This window comes from Protobothrops mucrosquamatus, unplaced genomic scaffold (genome assembly GCF_001527695.2).
Source record: "Protobothrops mucrosquamatus isolate PMUCROS unplaced genomic scaffold, P.Mucros_1.0 scaffold844, whole genome shotgun sequence".
NCBI classification, from domain to species: Eukaryota; Metazoa; Chordata; class Lepidosauria; order Squamata; family Viperidae; genus Protobothrops; species Protobothrops mucrosquamatus.
Window position 1 is genome coordinate 212,741 of NW_015387099.1, and position 13,028 is coordinate 225,768.

At 40.1% G+C, this 13,028-nt stretch overlaps 1 protein-coding gene across 1 annotated transcript; it reads right to left on the reverse strand.

Moving 5' to 3' along the window:
* Positions 1-3,349: 3,349 nt before the first annotated feature.
* Positions 3,350-11,754, reverse strand: TMX1 (thioredoxin related transmembrane protein 1). The gene is made up of 8 exons (XM_015819007.1): positions 11,524-11,754; positions 9,958-10,073; positions 7,918-7,963; positions 7,477-7,605; positions 5,800-5,845; positions 5,543-5,644; positions 5,385-5,454; positions 3,350-3,533 (listed from the first exon to the last, which is right to left on the reverse strand). Exons 1-8 carry the CDS (start codon positions 11,697-11,699, stop codon positions 3,367-3,369), a joined length of 852 nt encoding a protein of 283 aa, XP_015674493.1. The 5' UTR covers positions 11,700-11,754; the 3' UTR covers positions 3,350-3,366.
* Between the last annotated feature and the right edge of the window lie 1,274 nt (positions 11,755-13,028).

The window sequence follows — 13,028 nt, forward strand, 5'->3', positions numbered from 1 at the left end:
GAGGGCGCGGCGGAAAGTAAGGAGATCCGGAATCATCCGGATCTCGGGGGGTAGTTCGTTCCAGAGGGCAGGGGCACCCACAGAGAAGGCCCTCCCCCTGGGGGTCGCCAGCCGACATTGCTTGGCCGACGGCACCCTGAGGAGACCCACTCTGTGGGAGCGTACCGGTCTATGGGAGGGAATCTGTGGCAGAAGGCGGCCTCTCACAATGGCCTGAAGCTCCGTGCCACGAGAGGCAGCAATTACGTGAAGCACCATGCGACCTTCTGCCGCAAACAGCAATGGCCCAAAGCGCTGTGCGGCCTCCTGCCGCAACTGTGGCACAGTGTGATGAGCCACGCTGCGCGACAAGTGTTGGGGCATGGGAGGCCTGGCTGTGGCAGTCCTACTGGTAAGCGGGTGCGGGGCGTGAGGAGCAGCTCCAACCCCCCCCCCAGCTTGATTTTTAGCCGTGGGCCTCACTCCAAAACTAGAGGTTATTTTTGGAGTAAGGTTTATATTAAGTCCACCCCCCCAAAAAAAATCAAGCTAGGGCTTACTTTCAGGGTAGATCTTACTTTCGGGGAAACACGGTACATTCATCTATCCAACTAAGGATACTAAAAGTGACCCTTAAAGAATGATCAAGCTACAAATAAATAAGATTCCAGACATGGAGATAACTTTATTACTTGGAAATGTTTCCTTAAGGGGACAAAAAACACTTACCAATTATAATGAACACATTAGCTTAACAGCTGAATACTGAACATGCTTTTACATCCTTGGAGAATTAACAAGGGCTGCTAGTCTCTCTTTAAACTGGCTTATTCAAAGACTAAACAGATGAACAATTCCTTCATCACAGCATAGTCCTCAGACATGACCTCCCCCCATCTCACCCTTTCTCTCCTGCATATCTGAATTTGTTTAAAAGGTTATTTAATTGCCAGCTCACAAATGTTGAACAAGCTGTAAGAAAGGACTTTTTGACTTTAGATTGCTTATGTATTGCCTGCTCTGTAAAAAGACACCTTTTTGCAAAAGGAGAGCATAATAAGGAACAGATAGGTGTAGAACTTTATCCCCCCATTGTGTGACAACTTACTCTGCACTGAAGGTTGCTTTCAGAGGAGGAAGTGCTGACCAGAGAGATTGTTGAGAGAGAAGCTCAACAATGAAATCCAGATGTCTGCTACAGGGAGGAGAAGTATCTCCAGTTCAAGAAAACCTCAACTAGCTTCAGATTCAGTGGAGCTCTTAGGGGCAACTGCAGCAGATGAGTTGCTAGCAGGAACACCCTGGAGGTTAGCAGCAATTTCTCATAGACTGGACTGCACAACCCACTTCCCCCAAGAATGACGCCAGACTGCTTTCAAGCACCCCTACTGATTCTCCATATAGATCGCGTTAAAGCAAAGATGCATTAACTTCAATGCTTCAGTATGAAAGTCCCATTTGCCAGTTTGTGGCCATTGTGAAACAAGAACTGGCACCTGAGAAGCTTGTTTCAATCAATTAACACAGACCCGGTTAAATGTAAGACAAAATCGACCAACAGCACAACCTCTTTGCATATCCTTGTCTCAGGTGCTGAATACAAACAAGACACTTTTCAAAACGTTCTTAAAAATTCATACCACAGCTGGGGTAGAGAGGAAAAAAAAATTAACTGAGTCAATTCTTTGTGGCAGAGGCAAACACACCTACACAGGAGCCAAAGAACCTGATTCCCAATGGCTGGAAGACTTTTTAAGGAAACAAGCAAGCTGGAGAGGAGATGGCTGCTTACTGGCCAGCACCTGATTTTTAACATCTTTGGAAGAAAACATTAAATCTTTTTTTTTTTTTGCCCATACAGAAAATGCAAATGGAAAAACAAGCAATGGCATGATCTGTGAGTTCCCTGTTAGTACATCGAAACTCGGGCAGGGTTCAGAAAACAATGACAAGTAATTCCTAGTTTTCATGAGAATATAAAGAAAGTTTTAAGAAGGGAAAAAATATTATTTTATACAAAATTAAACTGCTCTAAGCCTGCTTTTTAAGCCAATTGCACTGTATTCTACTTATAAGCTAAGGCCTTTGCAAGGAAATATCCTGGTTTTTTTAAAAAAAAAGCTTTTCAAACTTAAAAAAAATCTTATTTTATTAAAACTTTTCAAGCTAATCAAAAAAACATGTAATTTGTCAACATGTGGTTAAGGCAGACTAGCCAGCTATATCAAGTGACCATTGAGTCTTCCTCCTTGGGGATTAATTTTGATTAAGCAAAAATATTGTCAAAGTGGCTTTTTGTGATACAAAAAGAAGGTAATGTCAGAAAACTTTCTGAGAATGTTGCGTCTTAGGAAACAGAACTAAAAGGAAAGGAAACAAATGAAAAATGATAGCTACCAGAATTTCTTGGCTTTGTGGTATGCTGATGGAAGTTGCTGCAAGAATCCATATGTCCTGAAATACTGATAAAAATGAAAATTTATTCAAAGATCTAAGCAGAAAATTTAATCGGGGAAAGAAACTGACAACTATGCTAACAATGGCATCCCTCCCTACAGGATTATCTAATAAACTTCTTAGTCTTTAAGCTATTAGGAATAAGATAACTAAACTAACTTTACATGATTACTTTTTTTTTCCTGCCAATTAACTGCATAAGAAGCTTGATGTGCCTAATCAAGCAACATTGGGGAACAGGATGGAGTTCAAGCCAGGCAAAAGGGATACTTTGGGCTCTTTCGCTTTTGAACAATAGCTTCTCACATAATAACCTCATAAAACAAAAACAAAAAAACTCTTTGCCATGGGATCCAGTTTTTTTTGGGGGGGGGGGGTGAATCAGCTGCTGTTCAAAAATCTGGGCCTCAAATCTTCCTGGGTTTCTAAAATTAGCTAGAAGGATTCATTATTATTATTATTATTAGTCAGAATGAAAAAGGCCTTTTGTATTTTTGCACTTGGAAAAGCAAACCTCTTGAGCTGGGATCCAAACGAGTAATGAAAGAAAGCTTTTTCCTTCTGGGTTATTTCTATATGGAGAGAAAGGCTTTGTCAGAAGGGATCATCTGCTTTTGGGACCCAATGTTTGTCCCAGCACTGCAGACTAGAAACTGGGAACTCATCCAAATTCTGGAGTTCACTGTGCCATCGGCAAATTAACCCTTTGCACCTCCCAGACCTGTCTCAGGGAGACATGTAAAGCATTTCCATCACACACTTTAAACTTGTCCCACTGAAAGATTCAGAAACAGTTTTTCACCATCTCAAAACGATGCTGAGTCTTGATTCTCTTGGGAGGTAGAAGAGGAGGACTTCCCCTTCCTCTCCTGCCCACCTGCATATTTGAACATCAGGTATCCACCCAGGAACTCCAGAAGATGGCAGGAGCTATGACTGTTCTGCTTCAGAAGCTGGTTTTGCGACGCGTTGTCTCACTGGGTTTGGTGGAGGAACAGGGTACCCTGGATCTCCACGGTCCATTCCACCATCAAGATTGACTCCATCAAGTCCTTCGCTTTTTTTTTTCAAATGCTGAGCAGATTCTGGTAGCTTTCCTAAAAAGAGAAGAAAATTCAGCATTGCCATTCATCTCTTTAGATCAGAGGTCCCCAATCTTTTGGGCACCAGGGACCGGTTCCGTGGAGAGAGATTTTTCCGCGGATCGGAGGGTGCGTGGTTTTGTGTGCTGCCTGTATCCCGCAGATGGGCTTTGCTTGTTTGTGCAGACCGGTTGCTGGCATGCAGATACCAGTCTACGGACCGGGGGTTGGGGACCCCTGTTTAGGTGGTGAAGAAGCAGGGCGAACAATCTGCACATATAGTATGAAAGTGACTACTCCTACCCACTCAAATATCTTTAATAGTATCTCCAGAGTTCCCAGAAATCATGCTGCCCACTTTTAACAAAAAGGTTGGATTGCAGTTACCATTAAACTCAACTTGCACAACTTATGCTAGAACTGTGGAAGGTAACAATCCAACTGAGTTTAGAAACAATCATTTTAAAAACAAAATTTGTGTGGGATTTTAGCTTCGTTAATGCAAGCGTTACATTCCGGTTCTGCAGACGTCATGCAGCAAAAAGCAACTTGCAGAATACCTTAATGGTTTTTAAAACAGAGTACAAACGTTAATTTGGTTTTAAATTCATGCCAGTGGAAATCCACTCATAGGACACTTTCACTGATAAAAGTGTGATTAAAGACCATCAATTTTCATTGATTTTCCTCTGCAATTTTATATAATCATTCTAGAACCAGGGAGGTGGATGACCCCTGGAATAGAGGTCCTGAGTTTATAAAGGACAATAAAATGGCTTTGTTTCCCCTCTGTGAATGAGAGGGAAAAATACATGCTCCTGGCTCTAGAGAGACAGTTGCTGTAATAGTTAAGTTGCTAGAGCATAATCAGGCTTCAAATCCATCCTGAACTATGGATTGGGTGACTTTGGGTCAATCTCTTTTGCACCACTTCATTCCTGGAATTTGCTGCATAGATAAAATTAAGATTCCCAAGTACTGAATTCATGGAGGAAAAGTAAGATATGAGTCTAAGAAATAAATAAATTACTTCCCCTTACTTCTGTCTGTGAGCAACGTAGCAACTCAGGATTTAAACCATTGCATGGATAAGATTCTGATATGAATTTTATAAGGCTAGGTAGCATATGCCAATCCTAAATATAAGAGGTGGAAAAGAACTGTTTGCTAAAGCCTGCTCATGATTTCCTGGAGTGGTGAAGTTTACTCTAAGACTGACACTTGCTAAAATTTTGATCTTCAGCTGGGTCCCACTCAAGAGAATGTCATTATTTCTTCTCTGACTTTGTATTCTTCTTTGTGAGGAGTACGACTTTTAGGCCACAGAGCATCAGTGTTTTAAGTTGCATAACCTTGTTAGGACCAGAAAGTTAATAGTTGATTTTTATCAAACTTAGGTGAAGCTATTCCCTCATCTGCCCTTCAGTAACCACTAACGCATCTTCAGACAAAATCAGAAATCTTCTGCAGCTCTTGATGAATCCTTGCACTGTTATATAAGATACCCAGCCAGACATAATAGCACTTCTATCTCCTTTTAACAGGAGTTTGCTTAAACTAGCCTCCCTCTATTCTTGCTGGTTTAGGAATAAGAACTAAGAGATACACTTGATCACTGAGTGGTGCTGTTGAAAGTGGGAAGGGCTAAGAGAAAAAAAGTTAAGTGCCATTATTTAATTAACAGGCAGTTTAATTACTTAAATGATTTATAATTTTGGAAAAACTTGGATAACATACTAAGACAGGAAAATAAAATGAAAAACAAAGCCACACAAAGGTGAGAATTTCAAGACTGGCTCAATGCTTAAAGCTCCCTTTTCTTGTCTCACTCCGAGAAGAGATGCACTTGGCATGCAATATACTTACTCTGATGAAGGTGCTGGTGTGGCCTTTGCTTTTTAGAGGGACAAACACAATCGGCCAGAAACACCATGATCTGAAAAGAAAACCAACATTCTTCAATATTGCATTCAAGCTTTATCTTCTCCTTTTAATTCTGAGTGCAAAGAGAAATGTTTACTTACAAGGCCTAGCAGCAGCCCCAAAAACAAAGTTACAAATGCAAAAATTGCATAGGATCCCCAGTTTGGTATACCAAGGTTTTCTGTGAAATAAGTGTGACATTGCTGAAAGGGAGAAAAACAAATTTGGAAATTAGCTGGACAGCAACTCTGTAAGCCATCTGGAATCACCACGAGTGAGTTGGGCAGCCATATATATATTTAATAAATAAGCTCAAACCTAATATCTCTTCTGACTTAAAGAATGATGTGGTACGTACCCTAATCCACATGGAAAGCTGAAATAAGGCAGACATGCTGCTCATCCTGCAAAGAAATAAGGGGTAATTCTATAACCAAAGAGGCAAAAATAAAATTTACAATTAAAGAACTTTCAGTGGATTTCAGTGATCTAAGCAGCCCATTTGGGATTCAGCATTTAACTTCTATTAAAGTTGCTCATGCAATTTCCATCTGACTGCAACGTAATCAATTCCCATGTTCAACTATAAATGAAACCTAATTGTAAATGATTCCTATTGGAAGAAAAATTGGAAGACACCTAAAGAAATCAACGTAGAAACAAACAGAGTTTTCTGCAATGTTGAAAAGAAGAAGAAAAAAGGGCCTGAATAGGAAAGCCCTATAATCAAAGGAGAAAGTATGGTAGTCACACAATGAGCTTGAGACTTGCAAAAAGTTCCCAAAACAACAACAAAAGGTGATTGGGGGATGTATCTGAAATGATAGATTCTAAGTCTCTAATTCAGAAAGGGATGAATTAGTAACAGGTAAAAAAGAGAAAGCAAACTATCTTAAGATTTTATATCTGTTTTCACTCTGAAGGGAAACAAAACCTTTGCTGGCTACCATTTTGCTACTAGTGAGATAAAGGAACTGCAACTCAGATATACAAGAAGAAACATTTAAATGAACTCAAATCTTTGAAGCCAAATGAATTATGTTCTTGGCATTGAAAAAACTGGCAAAGGTCCCATCCCAAAGACTGCAGGAGAACAAATGCCCCTATCCTCAAACAAGGGGAGGAAGACACCACAGGAAACAAAGATCTCCCAGTTTGATGTTTTACTGGGTGGGATCCTCAGACTATTAAACAACATATCTGTGAACCATGGATAGGAATGTAACAATAAGAGACAATGTGGGTTGGACACAAACCCAATTAAAGTTATGTCTTTTTGACAGAATTACTTACTTAATGCATTGGAGATACGGCTTGGACATAGTGTACGAGGTTGACTCAACCTTTCATCCTTCCGAGGTCAGTAAAATGAGGACCCAGATTGTTGGGGGCAATAAACTGCTGTAAACCACTTAGAGAGGGCTGTAAAGCACTGTGAAGCGGTATATAAGTCTAAGTGCTATTGCTATTGCTACTCTAACCTCAGCTAAGAATTCAAATGTCATCTTTTCTTTTCAAACCTAAACAGACCCAACTCCTCTTCAAAAGATTACTAGTCCCCTGACCATATTCATTGACTTTCTTTCTCTGAACCTATTCTGTTTTTTTTAAGTGAGGTGCTCACAACTGGGCCCAGTACATGAGGTGGTAATAGACCCGTGCAGAATAAAATAGAACAACTGCCTACGACCTATTTTGTTATCCTAAGCATCTTAAAGAAAAAGAATGAAAATATAAAATAATTAGACTCAATCAAGATCGTAACTGTTTTCAGAAATCATTAGTTTAGATCTTAACTTGGTGTCAGCTTCATAAATGATTAAACTTGGTAGGACATATACATACACATACATACATGGGGGGGAGGGAACAGTTAGGGTTAAAATTTCCCAGGTAACTTGCCTAAATCAGTGCTGATGACTACAGTCATCATCTGTAAATTAACTAGATTCATCTAAAGTCAGAATTCAAGGGGTTTTTTTGCATTTGTTTCCCAAGCCTATCAGGGAGCAGAAAGATTCCTGCTGATACTTACAGAAATGAAGATGGTCCAAGCCATGAAGAAATAGGCTCAACAGACTTCCATTCTTGCTCACTGATGAAATTGATAAAGTCACTTTTAGTTCGGGAACCTTGGTACCGTCTAAATTCTCCATCTTTACAACTGTCCAAAATAAGAGCCATGTCAAGCACTTAAAATTCTCCTAATTTCTCACCTAGCAACACTATAGACAAGGTTACCTGATGGATTTATTTATTTAATATCCCACCTTTATTACTTTTATAAACAACTCAAGATGGCAAGCATCTAACATTCCTTCTTCCTCCTATTTTTCCCACAACAACCCTGTGAGGTGGGGTAGACTGAGAGAGAGCAACTGGCCAAAAGTCACCCAGCAGGCTTTCATGCTGGACATGGGACTAGAACTCCTGGTCACAGGAGTTATAACAACTGAATTGGTTTTAAAGTACTTACTGGTAAATGGTGGGAAGTGCTGTTATGACAAACCTTCCACTTAGTCCTATATAAAGATCCAGAGAGAAAATGAGTTCGTTATGGTAGATGTATTTCAAGGTAATCAGTCACAAATACATTAACTTTGCTCAAATTAAGTTTCCTCATTTTAATTATGCATACAATTGCAGGTGACTTTTTTAAAGAGACAAAGGTTACAAGTAACATTATTGAAGACCACACCACCCCATCCCATCCCCATCATCCTATAAACAATCTATTACCATACCCAGAACTGGATAAGTAAAAACCATCTGTTTCTTATATATTATATTATTTTTATGAAAAATTCAACAGGCAGACAAAAATGGAACTGGTCAGAACTTTCCAGAGGATAAAATTGTTTCACTTTTCAAACATGTTATCAGCCATTACCCTATTCAGCTCATAATAAAGCTATTGAAGTACTACTGTATATTCTGTTACCAAGCTATTACATTATTCCATTTTCCCAGGACATATCATGTTTTTTTTTTAAAGTTGGAACAATAGCAGCACACATAATGTTTCAGCAAATCAACAGTTGTTATTGTTTCTATATGACATATAAAATTGGGAGTTCCTAATTCCATGTAATTTGCACCAGGCAACAGAGGAATAATTCTGAATGCAAAACTTTCCACATATAACTCTCACTACTAAAATGATATATCTTATTAAAGACTTTTGTTCCAAAAAACTTTCCTCATCAGTTTGTCAACTAATTAGATGGTTCAGAGAGATAAAGTAGAGAATTCATAATCCTATTTTATTTACCCTCAGTGCAGGCATGCTAGTAGTCCAAACTGACTCCTGAAAGAGTTTACAAAATTAATTTACTTCTCACTAGGAAATTCCCAAAAAGTTTCTGAAGAATTATCAGCATCCTCAGAACACAGTGTGAAGCTATCTGATGGAAAAAGCCTGAGGCTACGTACAATTGCATTATGAATACACTTAATGTAAGTTGCCTACAATTGGCACCAGAAAAGATGGGCAGCATATAAAGGTAAAGATTTTGCCTATCCAGTTGAGTCCAACTCTAGGGGGGGTGCTGCTTATCTCTGTTTCTTAGCCCAGGGAGCCAACACTGTCCAAAGACACTTCCATGGTAATGCCAAGGCACGCTGAATGCTGTTACCTTCCTACTGAAGTGGTATCTATTTATCTACTTGCATTTGCATGCTTTTGACCTGCTAGGTTGGCAGGAGTTGGGGCAAGTAATTGGAGCTCACCACACTGCATAGCATTTGGGTCTTAAACTCAGGTAAGCTAAACATCTTTAACTGCTGAGTCATTGCATCCCTATGGACAGCATATAGGTTGAATAAATAAATAATAAATAAAAGTATTGAAGGCAAATTTCAGGTTGGAGAAAAACCTTGCAACTATTATTATTATTATTATTATTATTATTATTATATTATTATTATTATTATTATTATTATTATTATTATTATTATTATTATTATTATTATTATTATTATTATTATATGGCATTGTTACATTAACCAGGAGACTACAGTGCTAATGCATAGTAGTGGTTTGACTGCCTATTTACCAGCTCTTATCAGATAAATGCTTGCACACTTCCCATGGTGCACCACCACAGGAGGGCAAGCTGGCTTCACAACAGAAAGATGAGTGGCTTTTCCTGCAGCAGCATCTGAGTCCCCCTCCCTCCTCTGGAATTGCTTCACAAATGGGAAGGAAGGTTCAGAGAAAGCAGAAATCTGAGTGACTGCACTGACTGCCTCAACTCATCTCCGACCAAATAACATCTCCCACTATTTATCTACTCCTATAGAATATCCCTTTGAACTGCAAGATGGGCAAAAGCTGAGGCAACTAATGGGAGTTTACTCCTCCACGCACTGCTAGGGCTTAAACCAATGCAGCAGAGACCATCTCCAGCGTCATTAAGCCACTGAGCCACCGCGCCTCAGACTTGCAACTGTGCATAACTTACTCTAAAATAATAAAACATGCTTTACATTATTCAATTCACATTGGAAAACTTACCTGGCTGCTCTGTTACATCTACTTTGGCAATGTTCACTTCAAGATCCTCGCTCCATTCGGCAAAACTGTCCCATTCTGGCTGTAAATTCTGACAGGCAGGACACCAAGGAGCATAGCTGAAAAATAAATGCTATGTAACCAACTGTTATACAGAGAAAAAAAACCTTTTCTTTCTTATCTGAGAATAAAAACTACAGGTATTTTGGGGTATATACTTGCTATATATTTCTAATATGATTTATGGAAACTGTAGTTCCTACCATCTGACTATGATAATAGAGCAAAAATGGTTACAGTATAAGAAATATTCAAGATTAAAAGGCATAATTTTAAGGGAAGAAGTTATGCCCTGCACACAAAATCTTCCTACTTTGTTCTTTGGTATATCTAATTCAATGAATATAAAGTTGTGATAGCTAAAAAAGCCTCTTTGCTCAAGAATTTCAACAGAGGTAATATTCTGAAGTAAACAAACCATTGAGGTTCTCACTCAGAAATACAAAGCAGCTTGCAGTCATAAAATCTTGATCAGCTTCACTGGATTCTATGACATGCCTTGCAGGGCTGTTTATTACATTATCTTCCTTCATATGACAATTCATTAACCTTATTAAAATAATTCAGTAATAGGAGGCATAATGCTCTTGAATACTCATGGAGTATTTCAACAACCAAGTACTAGAGATGTATACAACATTCTGTACATTAACTGTTTCAAGCACAAAACAGTTTTAGGTGATTTGTGCCAAATCAAAAAACTCATATTTTGGTCCATGCATGGAACAAATGATCTGTTTTGCCTGCAGTCACAAACCATTGGGAGTTGGGGAGGGGGAAGCACATACAGTGGTGCTGATGGGAAGCAGGGACTCCTGTTCTTAATTGCCTAGACTGGAAGCACAGGTCAGTACATCGGCAGTGGCTGAGTTGAGGGAGAAAAATGTGATATATTGCACTAAACAAAGCATGGGGAAAACAGGGCATTTAGGGTTTAACACACTGAAAGACACCAGTCTTGGCCTACTCATTTTTTGTTTCATTCAAAAATTGGAACTATGTGCTTCTGCTTTCACTTCCGCAGAACAGTGGCTGGCTTGAAACAGCAGAGTTCCTCTCACTCAGACATAGTAGGCAGAAACTCCCCTCCCCCAAAGAATTACCAAATCAAGGGTACAAAATTCCCCTTGACCCACATCTGTCAACTTTGGTTACTTTAAGATCCATGGACGTCTATTCCCAGAATTCCCCAAGCAACATGCATACATATGCATGTAAGCCGGCTGGGGATTCTGAGAGTTGAGGTCCACCCATCTTAAAGTAACCAAGATTGACAAACACTTCTCATGATCATTAGATAGATAACCCCAAAGAGGAGATAGGAGGATCAGAACATCCTGTTCCCCTGGTGAACGAGAGAAACAGAGCGAAGGAGACTAGCGAACGGTGGAGCGGAGTAGCCCTGAGCAGCTCTCCTTTCTTGAGGGCTGGACTAGATGAACCCTTGAGGTCCCCTCCCAATCCCACGATTCTGGGAAAAGAGCTGCTTCTCCGCCCTCGAGGACTCACAATTCCACCATCCACTCGCCCTGCAGCAGTTCTTGCCACGCTCCGTCAGTCAGTACTTTGACTTGATTCCTCCCGGCCAAAGCGAGACCCGGCGCTATAAGCAGCAGCATCGAGGCGAGCGCTATCCGGGCAGACCTCGCTGAGAAAGCACGGAGAGGAATAACGACCGCCATCATCTTGGACTATTTCCGTCTTAGCAGAGTGCCAGGAAACCCAATCAGAAAGGATGCCGGGAAAAGGGGCGACTCATCCCTGGGAAGCGACCAGGCGCGCGTGCGTTTCCTCGCTTCCGCCGCCCGTGGTTGTGGTGGTCCTGCCTCCCGCCCCTAATTGATATGTAGAACAGCGAACCAATCACAGCTTGCCTCGGTTCTTTCGCCCCGCTCTCGGCCTCTCCCTTATGCTTCCCCTGAGTGGGAGCGGCCTTCACAGTTTGACAGAGTCAATGTTACTCTTTCGCCGTCTTTTCAAGGCGACCGAGCTGCAGAACCAGATTAAAATGATTAAAGAACTGCTATGACGAGTCACTTTTTTCTTTTTAAAGGAATATATTATAAAACACAACATGTTTTTAGAAATAATCTTTCCCGTAATTTTCCCTTTATTTAAATGGGTAGGCATGACATTTCTTCATCGGTGGATAGGGTATTTTTGCTTGGTTATGGCTAATGAAATGGAATGACTTCAGAATCCTCCCGAATTCCTTTTCCAAATTCCTTCTCCCAAGTGTAAGTGGGACCTTAACTTGACTGAAGGATCCTAATGTTCCCCAGAATACAGTATTTCAAAAACCTCTGATTCGAATTAACAGCAATCTCCTGATTATCCTGGCTTGAGATAGATGATATTCAACCCGATGTATTTGGAATGTTAAAAGTTCAGGGAGGCAGCTTTCTGCTTCGTATCACATCACCACTCTTTCAGTCTAATGAGAGGATAAATGGAACATAGCAAGATATGAGTAAGTTGGATGAAGAACTATACACCTCTACAGGTTGTCCTTGCTTAGTGATTGCCTCCTACATGGATCATTCACAGTTATGACAGTGACAAAAAAGTAATTTGGAACCAATCCTTGCATTTACGACCTTCATAAGTATATAAAGCAAAGGAAAGCTAAAATAAGATCATAAACATAGTCATGGTTTGACTTAGTGACCACTTCTCTTAACTGAGTTGCTAATTCCGGATGTGGTTGTGACACGAAGACTACGTGTAAGGGAGCAGAACTACTTAACTTGTTTTATTGCATCCGTCTTTACACAAAGGGAAAAAACAGTGCAATCTATCAAAACATACCGTAAAAAACAGATTAGAAACACAAGTTAAAATAGGCAAGACAATGGTAAGTGAACACCTATCCACCCTAGACAAGTTCAAATCACCAGGACCTGATGGATTATACCCCAAGGTTCTGAAGGAATTGGCAGACATAATCAAGCAACGAATCAGCGAACACCTAGAAGCAAACAAAGTTATAACCAAAAGACAACATGTGTTTGTCA

Coding starts and splice junctions, on each gene's coding strand:
- TMX1 (XM_015819007.1), bottom strand. CDS start 11,699: ATGATGGCGGTCGTTATTCCTCTCCGTGCTTTCTCAGCGAGGTCTGCC. Junction 10,074..11,523: donor GGCGAGTGGATGGTGGAATT/GTGAGTCCTCGA, acceptor TTTATTTTTCAG/CTATGCTCCTTGGTGTCCTG. Junction 7,606..7,917: donor GCACTTCCCACCATTTACCA/GTAAGTACTTTA, acceptor TATTTTGGACAG/TTGTAAAGATGGAGAATTTA.